This window comes from Electrona antarctica (assembly GCF_951216825.1).
Source record: "Electrona antarctica genome assembly, chromosome: 1".
Classification (NCBI taxonomy): Eukaryota; Metazoa; Chordata; class Actinopteri; order Myctophiformes; family Myctophidae; genus Electrona; species Electrona antarctica.
The window spans coordinates 8,823,285-8,836,699 of record NC_136806.1 but is presented as its reverse complement, the minus strand read 5'-3'; the positions used below and the strand labels follow the sequence as shown (position 1 = coordinate 8,836,699).

At 45.7% G+C, this 13,415-nt stretch overlaps 1 protein-coding gene across 1 annotated transcript; it reads right to left on the bottom strand.

The window, feature by feature from the left end:
• Positions 1-745: 745 nt before the first annotated feature.
• LOC306943013 (UDP-glucuronosyltransferase-like) lies at positions 746-12,705 on the bottom strand (the record flags this gene model as incomplete). The annotated part of the gene is made up of 9 exons (XM_079529218.1): positions 746-1,016; positions 1,824-2,043; positions 2,867-2,954; positions 3,079-3,204; positions 3,569-3,662; positions 3,967-4,094; positions 9,956-10,104; positions 10,205-10,268; positions 12,214-12,705. The coding sequence occupies 9 exons, from the start codon at positions 12,703-12,705 to the stop codon at positions 746-748; spliced, it is 1,632 nt and encodes a 543-aa protein (XP_079385344.1).
• Positions 12,706-13,415: the final 710 nt, after the last annotated feature.

Below are 13,415 nucleotides of genomic sequence, written 5' to 3'. Positions count from 1 at the left end.
AATACAAAATAAGGCAGATGTATTCGTAGAGGTATGGACCCCCTTTTTGGATTATATGGAAGAGCGCAGTTGATTCTGTGTATAGGCCAGAACCCACCTTCACTTGCACACATGCATTTCACAACCCTGTACCACTTGGAATTATTCTTTTCTCTTTTATTTTCTTTGCTTCTTCATTGTTGTTTTTATACACATTGTTGTTAGGTTTTTTTAAGTAACTGTCTTGTATTGTGTTATGTTGTGTTATGTCTTGTATTGTGTTGTATTGTGTTGATGATAAAAGAAAAAAACTAAAACAATATATCTACAAGATCACAAAACACAAGCCTGTAGATCTGCTGTTTTAAACAAAAATTATTTCATTTTAACAACGCAAGACGTATAGGGGGGCACTCTTCCTTCCCAACCCATTCTGGGCGGGAACCCCTCTTGGTGTTTCAAGCATTATGTTACACTTTAGCTTTTGAAAATAGCAGATCTACAAGCTCATAGCGGAAAAATCGTGAAAATGTGGCGCAAATCTTTGAATATATATTCTTTCAGAACGAACGTTTTAACTCAAATCTTTGCTTCTGAGGGGTTCCTGGAATAACATATTTTCAGATGGGGGGTCGATGGCCAATTACATATACTTTTGGGGTCCTTGACATGAAATATTGAGCACCACTGATACAGAAACATAGGTATTTCAGAATGTAGAGGACATTTTTTAAATTTCGACATCAGGCCTTCAATGGGTTAAGACCTAATCTCTCTTCCTTTTCCTTAAGAGTCTACCCAGGCACCACCTCATGCATGTCAGTGTCACCGTGAGGCCAACCATCGCCACGACACCCAGCACTGCAAGGACGTCCAGGCTGTGGTACTGGAACCAGTTGAGATGATGGGATGCCGTTTTGAGATGGTCTGCTCCTTTGTGCCGCATCACAAACTCTATCCAGTACAAAGACAGGTCAAAGGAGGCTATGGGACGATCCTTATGGAGGGAGGAGAGCGTCTCCACGTTCTTCTTGTACCTGCAGATGCATAGGTTTAGGTGAGTTTCAATCATTTCAGTAAAAGTTGTGTTATTATTTTACACTATTGTTCACTATTAGACATTGTTTGTGAGAACCGTTTTCCGGGTCGCCCTCACAAGAAAAATGTGTTTAAAAAAGACGTTTTAGTGATACTTTGACAAATAGAACATGTAGGGATTATGGGGACCTACCACGGGTCACGGACAAAGTCAGAGAGAAGGATGAGGCTGGCAGGGCACTGCGTCAGGCACCCAGAACTTGAGGCAAGTAAATTGACTCTATGGGAGCCAACCCAGGGCAAAGCCAGGAGGGGAAAGAAGCGTACCACCTATGTAGACGTGCTGCGGCGCGACAGCTTGGCTGACCACACTGAAGAGCTCAATAACCTGCAGCAACTAACTAACTAGGGATGAGTAATTTAGAGGTTAGGTTTAGGGGTTTAGGTTGGAAGTTTTCCATATGTTCTACTCAGTTGTGTGGCAATGTCACACGCTGAATAATAGCTGATCCACAAGATCACAATGTGTTACGCTGTGACACGTTGTAAGCTTGTAGATCTGGCTATTGTTCGGCTATTTTCAAGTGCCGTCCTAAAATGTTGATGTCCTCCTACAGTAGTATAGTTGTGTGTGTGTGTGTGTGTGTGTGTGTGTGTGTGTGTGTGTGTGTGTGTGTGTGTGTGTGTGTGTGTGTGGTACACTATTGTTCCACTTTTCAAGGTTTCGTGATTTTACATTTTCTCAACAATCACGTGCAATAAGACATTTATTTTTGTCAGTGACCTGACATATGCCCCCTCCTCACCTGGTGTTGTGCATGATATCACTTAGACTCTTGAGGAGTTGTTCCACAGTGACGGTCTGTATGTCCAAAACCACGCCCACTCCCCTGCTCGCCATCCGCTGAGCGTTGTCCGGCTGTTCTGCGCTGATCGGCAACATCACCATGGGAACGGCATGACACACTCCCTCATAGAGACCGTGTGAGCCGGCGTGAGTGATGAAAGCCCGGACTCCAGGGTGTGCTAACAAATGCACGCACAGTCGGGTGCGCACACACACACACACACATGGGTCACACGCACGCAGACACACACACACACACACACACACATGCATTGTATATCATATGAACAGACTACTAGTAACTAGATAATAGATCATTCAATGGTAAATGGTGCATTTATCAAGGAGCTTTACATAAGATTGTGCATTACATTCACACACACACACACACACACACACACACACACACACACACACACACACACACACACACACACACACACACACACACACACACACACACACACACACACACATTCATACACTGATGGTGGAGGAAACCACGCAAGGCACCAACCTGCACATCGGGACCATTTAGGGATTCAGGGCAGTATTATGCGTGTCTTAAGTACCAGGTCTTATTACTTAACTTAAGACCTGGAGGCGTGGTCAATGCTGTTTGGCCACTCAGAATAGCCAAATGGCATTGGTCACGCCTCCAGGTCTTAAGTTAAGTAATAAGACCAGGTACTTAAGACACGCATAATACTGCCCTCAGTGTCTTGCTCCAGGACACTAAGACACTAACTCTGGGGGAGCCCACAGGGATCGAACTGGGAACCTCACGGTTCCCATCCGGCTGCTCTATCCTCTATACCTCCTGAGCCACTGCCACCCCAATACTCAGATATAAGCACTGTTTGCTCTGCGGTGGTTCGGAATGGCGGTGCGTAATCATGGCAGCTATGCTCATTATTATTGCTTTAGTCGGGTTGAAGACTGGGAGCATTGATTGCATCTGACATTACATTCTTCCAGAGTTGCAGTGGTGTGTCACAGTACCTAGTAGGTCATTCTGTGGTACCCATTTCATCATCTTGACATTTTCCGGGACGTTGTCAGGAATTTGGCCAACCCATCGCCATACAACCTGTAATATATACAGAGGATTACAGGTTATATTTAACCAGAGGAGGTTATAAAACACTGTAATAATAATTTCTTGGTCACTCCTGTTACACAAGTTACACTATTTACTTTGCAAGTGTCTTTACCTTCTGTGGGATCTTTCTGAAGGCTTCCAGAAAGACAACAGTTATCTCTTTTGGCAGAGATGCCACCATGGCGCCGAGGGTGAACACCAAAAAACCATCATCTCCTGACACCCACGTCTCGAGGTCCTGCACAACCAAACGCAATACAGTAGGTGGACGGATAGCGTCTCTCTCTAATCATTCACTTCCACGTCAACTGTCTTTCTATATTTGTTGTCCCCTCTTTCAGTGTATTTATATTCTTCGGTATACTGTATCTTCCATTTTTGAGTGGTGTAAACCACTCCTACGACTGGCTTTGTTAGTCTGTCTGTCTGTCTGTGCTCAAAAAATGAGCACGGTTGCTATGGTCACCCAGTTCACACGGGTGTGATTTCATTACGTCAGACATTACGTCAGACCACAGCTGATCAGTCTATATAAGACCTTACACCACTCAGTTCACACAGGTGTGATTTTTCATGTGTGAGACACAAACATAGGTCCTCACCTCAGGTAGAGGGTTCCTCAGGTCACAGTTCATCCCTCCCACCAGCACCACGTTGGGCATGAGAGGCCGTGGGTGGTCCAGCGTGAAGTCAGTCCTGTATACAGTGGATCACAAACATATTTCGTGTGTGTTTGTGTGTGTGTGAGAGAGAGAGAGAATAATCTGTATCCATTATCACCTGAGATCAGATTCTAAAAATGTCTTCTACATTCTGACAGTTTTCTGATTTCTATGTCAGTCGTTCTTCGATTTTTCAAAAATAGCAGATCTACAAGCTCGTAGCGCGCCACTCGGTGGCGCGCTATGAGCTTGTATATCTGCTATTTTTCAATAGCTAAAGCATAACATAATGCTAACACCAAAAGGGGTTCCCACCCAGAATGGGTTAAACATGTTACCTAATGAGCCAGATAGCAGAGTCTCTCAGAATGTCAGCTATAGTAGTTTGTTCTCCCAGGAACTCGACGGCTAACTTGTCAAAATTCCAGTACATCACTTTACACATCAATGGCTCCAGGAAGCTAATCTGTTGGACCAAAATCATGAATTTATGTTTAAAATCACTGGTATCACAGCAAATAATCTGTATACAAAACATGCTCATTGTCCAGTTCTTTATAGCAGTGGCGTATCGAGGAATTACGTTTTGGGCAGGCAAGATCATGTGTTAATTGTCGTCCCCCCGCGCACAATCGTAGCACTAAAGGTTTTCAAAGAGCTATACCTGCCAGACGAGTAGGATACAAAGGCTGAAAGGCATGCATTTACATTCCAATGGGTGATTGAGGGTCGCGCTCTACTGCAACGGCCAATCATCTGTCCATTAATAGTTCTCAGGTCTTGTTTTTGTCTTCTTTTTTTCTCATTGTATGGATTTTGGCCAGGCAGAAATGGATTTGGACAGGCGGACGCCTGCCCTCACCTTATTGTAGATACGCCTCTGCTTTATAGACACTCATTCCGGCTAACCAACGACCACTTTAGCCTGGTGCCCAAGCCAAAGACCCGGACATCCAGACACATCTAACGAAGGAGGCAGCCTCCCAGGGTTTTGTATCAATCTTCTTCTTCTTCTTACTATTATTATTATTATTTCTTACTATTATTACGCTTATTTCTTATTTTTATTTATCTGTGTACTATGTGTTTTCCCACCATCCCTATCCTGCCCTTTTCATGCCGTCCTAGTCACTACTTCCCCCGCCACAGAAATCCCTCAAATCTCATATACCCAGCTCGTTCACCCAGTCACCACATTGTGGTGGAGGGAGGCCTTTGGAACTGCCACGCAGCTACCAAAGAGGAAATGCCTGAATTTATCTCAGCCCACGCCACCCTCAAGTCTCTGCATTTCCTTGCTCTAACCGAAACCTGGATTACCCCTGATAACACAGCTACCCCCGCCGCCCTCTCTGTTTCACACAAATTCACACACACCCCTCGCTCAACAGGTAGGGGGGGTGGTACAGGGATACTCATGTCCCCGAAATGGAATTTCCGTGTCTTAAATCTCTCTCACCTTTCTCTCACCACATGTGAATTTCATGCTATCTCAATATCACAACCAGTCCCCCTCACCCTCATTGTGCTCTATCGCCCCCCAGGAACCCTTGGGAACTTCCTGGAAGAACTAGACTCTCTGATCAGCTCGTTTCCGGAGGATGGCACCCCCCTGATTCTACTGGGTGACTTTAACCTACCTACGGCAGAGAAGTATCTTCCCGTTACGTCCCTCCTATCCTCGTTTGACCTCTCCCTTTCTCCCTCCCCTCCCACTCACAAGGCTGGTAATGTTTTGGACCTCGTGTTCTGCAGAGCCTGCTCCCCCTCCACACTCTCTGTTACTCCCTTAATTAGGTCTGACCACCACTTCATAACCTTCTCCCTCTCTCTCTCTACTCTCCCACCTAAACCTACTCACCCTCCGACCGTCACCACCCGACGCAATCTCAAGTCCCTAAACCCCTCCTCCCTCTCATCCTCTATTCTCTCCTCTCTACCCTCCCTAGAGTCCTTCCTCTCTCTCTCACCCGACCCCGCAACCACATCCTTCCTCTCCTCTATCTCATCTGCATTTGACCAACACTGCCCTCTCTCGACCAGGCCAGCTCGCTCATCCCCACCGGCCCCCTGGTTATCTGAAACCCTCAGATCTGAACGAACACCTCTCAGGGCAGCTGAAAGGAAGTGGCACAAGACAAAGCTACCAGATGATCTCTCCCACTTTCACTCACTCCTCTCTGCCTTCTCCCTCTCACTAACCACCGCTAAAACCTCCTTCTACCACACCAAAATCCAATCCTGCACTTCTAACCCAAGGAAACTCTTCTCCACTTTCTCCTCCCTCCTTAAACCCCCTCCCCCCACTCAACCCTCATCCCTCACCGCGGAGGCCTTTGCCAACTACTTCGAAAAGAAGGTTGATGATATCAGTAGCTCCTTTACCCCCCTCCCCCATAAAGAAGCACTCGACTCAACCAATGCTAACCATAACATACCATGCATGTCCTCCTTCTCTCCTCTATCCCCAGATGAGGTCCTGAAACTAGTCACATCCACTAGACCTACCACCTGTCCTCTCGACCCCGCCCCGTCTCCAATCTTCCAGACCATCGCACCTGACCTGCTCCCCTTCATCACTTCCATTATCAACACCTCAGTAACCTCAGGCTGCGTCCCATCTGCCTTCAAGTCAGCCAGGGTATCACCACTCCTCAAAAAACCAACTCTTGACCCCTCAGATGTCAAGAACTACAGACCGGTATCACTCCTTTCCTTTCTTTCCAAAACCCTTGAACGTGTTGTCTCTAACCAGCTTTCTCTCCATCTCTCAGAGAACAACCTGCTGGATCCCAACCAGTCAGGATTCAAGAAGGCACACTCCACGGAAACTGCACTCCTCGCAGTCACAGAAGCACTACATGCTGCCCAGGCTGCTTCCCACTCTGCAGTCCTGATTCTCCTAGACCTATCGGCGGCATTTGACACAGTGAACCACCAGCTGCTCCTAGGCACCCTAGCTGATCTAGGCATAGGCGGGACGGCGCTGAAGTGGTTCTCCTCCTACCTCTCTGACCGGACTTACCAGGTTTCTTGGAAAGGTTTGCTATCACCCCCCCGCACCCTCCAAACTGGGGTCCCACAGGGATCTGTACTTGGTCCCCTCCTCTTCTCACTGTACACTAAATCCCTTGGCACCATCATCTCTGCTCACAATATATCCTATCACTGCTATGCCGATGACACACAACTGTTTCTATCCTTCCCCCCCTCTGCCACCCAGGTAGAAGAGCGCATCACTGCATGCCTGGCTGACATCTCACAGTGGATGTCTTCCAACCACCTCAAGCTGAACCCAGACAAGACTGAGCTTCTGTTCTTCCCAGCTAAGTCCTGCCCTATGCGGGAGCTAACTATCTCCGTAGACAACGCCCTGGTAAAGTCTGTCCCGACAGCCAGGAACCTTGGTGTTGTCCTGGACAGTCAGCTCTCGTTCAAAACACACATCACAGCTGTCACTAGATCCTGTAGGTTTACACTCTACAACATACGACGAATTAGACCGTTCCTCACCCAGGAGTCAGCCCAGCTCCTAATCCAGACAACAGTCTTGTCAAAACTTGACTATTGCAACTCCCTCCTTACTGGCCTACCGGCATGTGCACTTAAGCCCCTCCAACTGATCCAAAATGCCGCAGCACGCTTGGTCTTCAACCAACCAAAATTCTCACACGTCTCCCCCCTTCTCCGCTCGCTCCATTGGCTCCCGGACGCTGCCCGCACAGAATACAAAACTCTGATGCTGGCATTCAAAGCAACCAAAGGCATGGCCCCCCCATATCTCACAAGTATGATCGTACCCTACAAACCCTCCCGCTCACTCAGATCAGCCAACGCAGGGAAGCTGGAGGTACCTTCACTAAAAACGCCGGGACAACGCTCCACACGTCCCAAACTCTTCTCCCTTCTGGCTCCAAAACTATGGAATGCACTTCCCATTGCAGTCAGAACTGCAGCCTCACTCCCAATCTTCCGCCGTAGTCTGAAAACCCACCTCTTCAGACTCCACCATGGCCCGTAGCACTTGCCCTAGCCTAGCCCCTTAGATAGCACATTATGTAGACTTAGATAGTATTTTAAACAGACTTATAGCTTGTTATGTAGACAACTCTAGAATTGCACTTTATGTAGTCATAGCACTTTATAGTACACATGTATAATATATTATATACTATAGTATGTATAGTTTACATAGATACTCCACTGTTACGTTCTTAGTTTACGCATGATTCATGATAACTACTTTTTATACATGTGATGTATGCCATGCTTTTTGTTATTGCTTAATGTAAGTCGCTCTGGATTAAGAGCGTCTGCTAAATGCCTAAATTGTAAATTGTACATATGAGACCACCTGACTATGTTACAATATAAGGTGCCCTCAGAGCCCCAACTCTCTGGAGCGCCCTCCCCCTCGAGATAAGGCTCGCAGAGTCCGTGCCCCGCTTCAAATCCTCCTGAAAACTCACTTTTATAAAGCTGCTTTTAACGCCTAAACGTTCTCTAAACATTCCTTATTGTTCTAATGTCCCACTGCATTCCTGTACATTGCCTGTTCTTTTTGAGTGGTGTAAACCACTCCTACAACTGGCTTTGGTCTGACTAGCTGTGGTCTGACGTAATGTCTGACGTAATGAAATCACACCCGGATGTGATTTCACAACTGGCTTTTTTTGTGCAGAAAAAATGAGCATGGTTGCTACGGTCATCCAGTTCACCCGGGTGTGATTTAATTACGTCAGAAATTATTTTGAACATAGCAACCATGCTCATTTTTTTCTGCACAAAAAAAGCCAGTTGTGAAATCACATCCGGGTGTGATTTCATTACGTCAGACATTACGTCAGACCACAGCTGATCATGCTATATAAAACCTTACACCACTCAGTTCACACGGGTGTGATTTTTATTATTGTAAACTGTTGTTGTTCATGGTGTGCACTGCATTTGTTTTTATTATTATTGTGAAGCACTTTGTAACCTTGTTTTGAAAGGTGCTATATAAATGAAGGATTATTATTATTATTATTATTATTATTATTATTATTATTATTATTATTATTATTATTATTATTATTATTATTATTATTATTATAATATAAAGCTGACAGATACATTTAATTGTTAACCCATTTAGGCCTGACGTCGAAATAAGAAAAAAGTCTCAATTTTCAAAGATTTGTGCCGCATTTTCACGATTTAAAAAAAATAGCAGACCTACAAGCTCGTAGCGCGCCACTCGGTGGCGCGCTACGAGCTTGTAGATCTGCTATTTTTCAATAAAAGCATAAAAAAAGCGTTAAAAGTATAACGTAATGCTTAAAACACAAAGGGGTCATAGCTGAAGATCAGGACCACACCTCCAATCCAGCTAGCTCCACCTCCTATCAAGCCACCTCCAATCAGGTCACCAGTCACCTCCACCCATCTATAAAGACCCATCTAACCCACGGCCCTCCCTCTGTTTCTCTCACTTTCGTCACCCCTCCCCTCCCACCCCACCCTATTCCTCAACCTACTCCCTCTCTGACCTCTCCTTTTCTACAGAAGCCTGACGCTTGTTTATGGATCCTGCCGCAAAAGAACAAGGAGGCGTGGCCTTTGCGCTTATAGAGGCAGGCCCACGGCCGTCTTGAGTGACAGGCTGTCAGCCAAGGGGGGTTCGTTGTGCCCGGGAGCCACGGCGGATCCCCGAAGGCCGAAGCCTTACTTAGTTACCCGATGACCAGCCGGATGGCCAGGTGACCTGTCGTGGGTGGGTAATCTTTGTTCTGTTCATGATTCTTTTAGTTAATCGTTTAATGCGTTCTTCTTTTCGTTAACATTTAGTTAAACTTAGTGAATGTTAACTTGGGAAGAGTAATTGATCCAAGTGACTGGGCATGGAGTATGGTATGACGGTACGACCATCAACAGAATGTCACCTAGTTCTAGTAAAGTGACACGCTCTTGAGCTTTACGGTATGTAGTTTACTAACAATGGTGAAAAGCAAAAGCATCAATTCGCTGATGACAAATTTGATCAATGGAGTAATGGCGTGTAACTCTCACAATGTACAACAATGTACAACCCATGTCATGTCTGTTACACCAGAGTCCGAGTGTACCCAACAAAATGAGAAACGACCTATGCCTCTAATCTAAATGAATCCTTGATGAGGCCTAACTCTAAATCTAAAAGATGTTAAATCTAAAAGATGTTGTGGCCAGCTAGGTCACCTTTCCTGAAATCTGAATGGTTTGAGCGTGCATTTGAATGCCCAACGTAGGTCATTGTGTGCGATGTTTTCATGTACACTTGCATGTTTCCGAGTGAAGTATGCTCACCAAAGTGTTGAGAAACCTCTGCTTGAAGTTCATTCTATCTGTGAATCCGGTATAGAACCGAGGAACATACGAGGGAGGGGAGGGGCTGGCAGAGGACTTCATGTCCATGCCACACGGCATCCCTCTCAGTAAATTGATGGTGGGCAGACCTAAGATAATGCATTGTGGAAAATAAATTGTTAGCGAGAAAGGGTTGAGGTACACAGCTAAACCATCTCAAGTGTGTGTCCCCATAGAAGAAAAACTCACGCAACTTCCTGGCTATCAGAGTACCTGTTGGCAGCATAGGGTTCGTTAGAACAGCATCAAAGCCCTGTAGAAGGAGGAGGAGATGGTGGTGTGTGTGCGTGTGCGTGTGTGCGTGTGTGTGTGTGTGTGTGTGTGTGTGTGTGTGTGTGTGTGTGTGTGTGTGTGATGGGGGATGGGGTGCATTTGTCAGGACACATATCAAACTCTGTGTTTCATGGCCGCCTCAATGCTTTTCCAATGGAAGTCACATGGTTTGAACAAACACTTTTGTTTGATTTCCCCCCTCCCCGCATCAAGCTGATTTGTTCTTTTAGAATAGTTGTCAGGCCCGGACGGTTAGCTCAACCGTCTGGGGCACCTAGGCTGCTGAGCCAGCCTGACGGCGTGCCGCGGGCTCGACTCCCGATCCCGACGGCCTTTGCCGTGTGTCTTCCCCCCCATCTCTCTCTCCCCATTTCCTGTCAGACTACTTTCATCCTAGAAAAAGCCAAAAAAATATCTTAAAAAAAAAAGAATAGTTGTCACCAGGCTGTCTCTATAGAGCGTCGCAGTCCCGCCCCCTACCAGGGCCCAGGAAATGATTCTTCGTTCATTTTCCTCATAGACATTTCAAAAAGTATTTATTTAAAGACGTTTACGCCGCGGACAAAGCCGAGTCGTGACAAATCATGACAACAAACACAATTTTTTGGGCCGAACAAATAATTAGAAAGAAGAAAAAAATGGCAGGTTACAACACTTTTTTTGTTGTTTTTCTTCTTTGTAATTATTTGTTTGGTTCAAAATATTGTGTTTGTTGTCATGAGTTGTCACGAATTTGGGAATAATTTCCTGGGCCTGGCGTCGTCATGAAAGAGGGCGGGACTGCGACGCTCTATAGAGTGCACACACAAGCATGTACAAAAGGGGTCTAAAGCAGGGGTTTTCAACCCTTTTGAAAACCCCATACCCCATTTGCCCATTCATTATTCCAGCATTTCATGACAGTTTAGTCACCTGGCTAAAACCAGAACTTAGAATATTTTGTTGTCATTGGATAAGATTTTCTCTAAAATTCCATGCTGTATTGATGTTCGTACCATTAGGAGAGACAACAGGCAAACGTTGATTAAAATAACAATTCTACATTCTATATAATTGTGTAGACTTTCGCCTTTTTTTTAATTTTTTTATAGAGGGATAGGTTACAGTGGGCTGACGGGAGATGGGGGGGGGGTGACGCCCAGTAAAGGCCGTCGGGATCGGGAGTCGAACCCGCGGCACACTGCCAGACTGGATTACCAGCCACGGTGCCCAGACGGCTACGCCAGCCGCCCGGGCCTCTTCTTGTAAATTAATTAATGCAGATGTTTAACAATAATTTAACTCTTGAGTTAACAATAATTTAACTCTTGAGTTAATTTATACTCAAGAGCTAAGGATCTAATGAGGGTGCATTTGGTTACCAACTCTCCATCATGTAGCTGGGGACCACCTGGAACCCCCTCAAGGACCACTGGTGGTCCCCGGACCACTGGTTGTAAACCACTGGTCTGAACGTATAGAGCGTCGCAGTCCCGCCCCCTACCAGGGCCCAGGAAATTATTCCCCGTTCATTTTCCTCATAGACTTTTCAGAAAGTATTTATTTATTTATTAAGACGTTTACGCCGCGGACAAAGCCAACTCTTGTGACAAATCATGACAACAAACACAATTTTTCGGGCCAAACAAAGAATTAGAAAGTAGAAAAAAAACGGCACGTTACAACAAATTTGTTGTGTTTTTTCTTCTTATTATTTGTTTGGTCCAAAATATTGTTTGTGTTGTCATGATTTGTCACGACTCGAGTTGGCTTCGTACGACGCTTAAATAAATACGTTTTGAAATGTCTATGGGAAAAATGCATTGGGATTCATTTCCTGGGCCTGGCGTCGCCATGAAAGGGGGCGGGACTGCGACGCTCTATTGTGCCATTCATGCATGACTCTGTACACCTACACTGTACATACAGTAGGCCTTCTCACTCACCTGCTGTGCTAAATATGTCATGAGCGTTGTGTTAAACAGCAGGCTTTTTGCCGTCTCGTGGATGACACTAGACATGTGTGCAATACGTTCCATCTTCTCCATGAAAGGTTTGTTCATGGCTTCCGCATTCCCCCCCAAAAGGGCATCGACCTCCGCCTGCCCATAAGGGACAGGATATATCACGGTGGTGTAGTGTTCGCCGGGACCCAGCCGCAGAGAGACCTGGGGTATCAACACGGTGACCTTGTGTCCTCGACGACCCATTTCCTGGCAAACGGCTTTTAAGTCCACCCAGTGACTCCCGTCCATAGGAATCACCAACAGATTACCCAAGTAAGGACTGGAGGATGCTGGAGTAATTGGCTGGTTGCCAGGTTTGTCCGCAAGGCTGTTGTTTTTCACAGCAGACTGGCTTTTCTTTCCCCGTTCAACTCCCGTCAGCTCCTTGGCCGTGCTCAGCAGGAAACACACTTGAACAACTGCTTTCCACATTCTGCCCCCTCTATTCGTATTGCTGTCTCTCGCTTGTCTGTGCCTCTCTCTCTCTTTCAAGTCAGTGCCAAGTGCTGGAGAGCTTTGTCACAACTTCTGCTGCCATGTAATTCCTTATGCATTCCCCCTTTCTCTGCTGAGAATCTCTCTGAAAAACCTCTGCATCGATTGTTGGACGGACGTCCTGTGTTCTGAGTCTTCCAATAAGTGACTTGGGGAGGTGACAACTCACCTCACCTCTACTAGCACTCCTCATTCCATGTCTCACTTTGTGTCACCTATTTTTAGGCTGGAACTAGAGGAACTGGACATGAGATGAGATGGCAGGACATGCTTTTCCTGCTCTGACTGATGCACACAGTTGAAGCAAGACTCTGCCACCTACAGTTGCAAAACTACAGGCAACTGCACACAATGGGTCAAGAGATCAGATAACATATATAGTAGTTTTCCAAATATAAAAAAATAATGCAACGCATAACAAACGGTGAACAATGAAAGAGTTTTCATCCGAATTGACACAGTATTAGTATTAGTATTAGTTTAAGGTGCAATTGGTATTAATGATAGGGAAGGTCACACTGGTGCCCCATTTACACTGGCAGACAAATCCAGCCTGAATCAGATCTGAGCCACATCCAGATTGGAATCTGATTTGTTTAAATGAGTCATGTGACATGTTAGACTCATTTAAACCAATCGGATTTCAA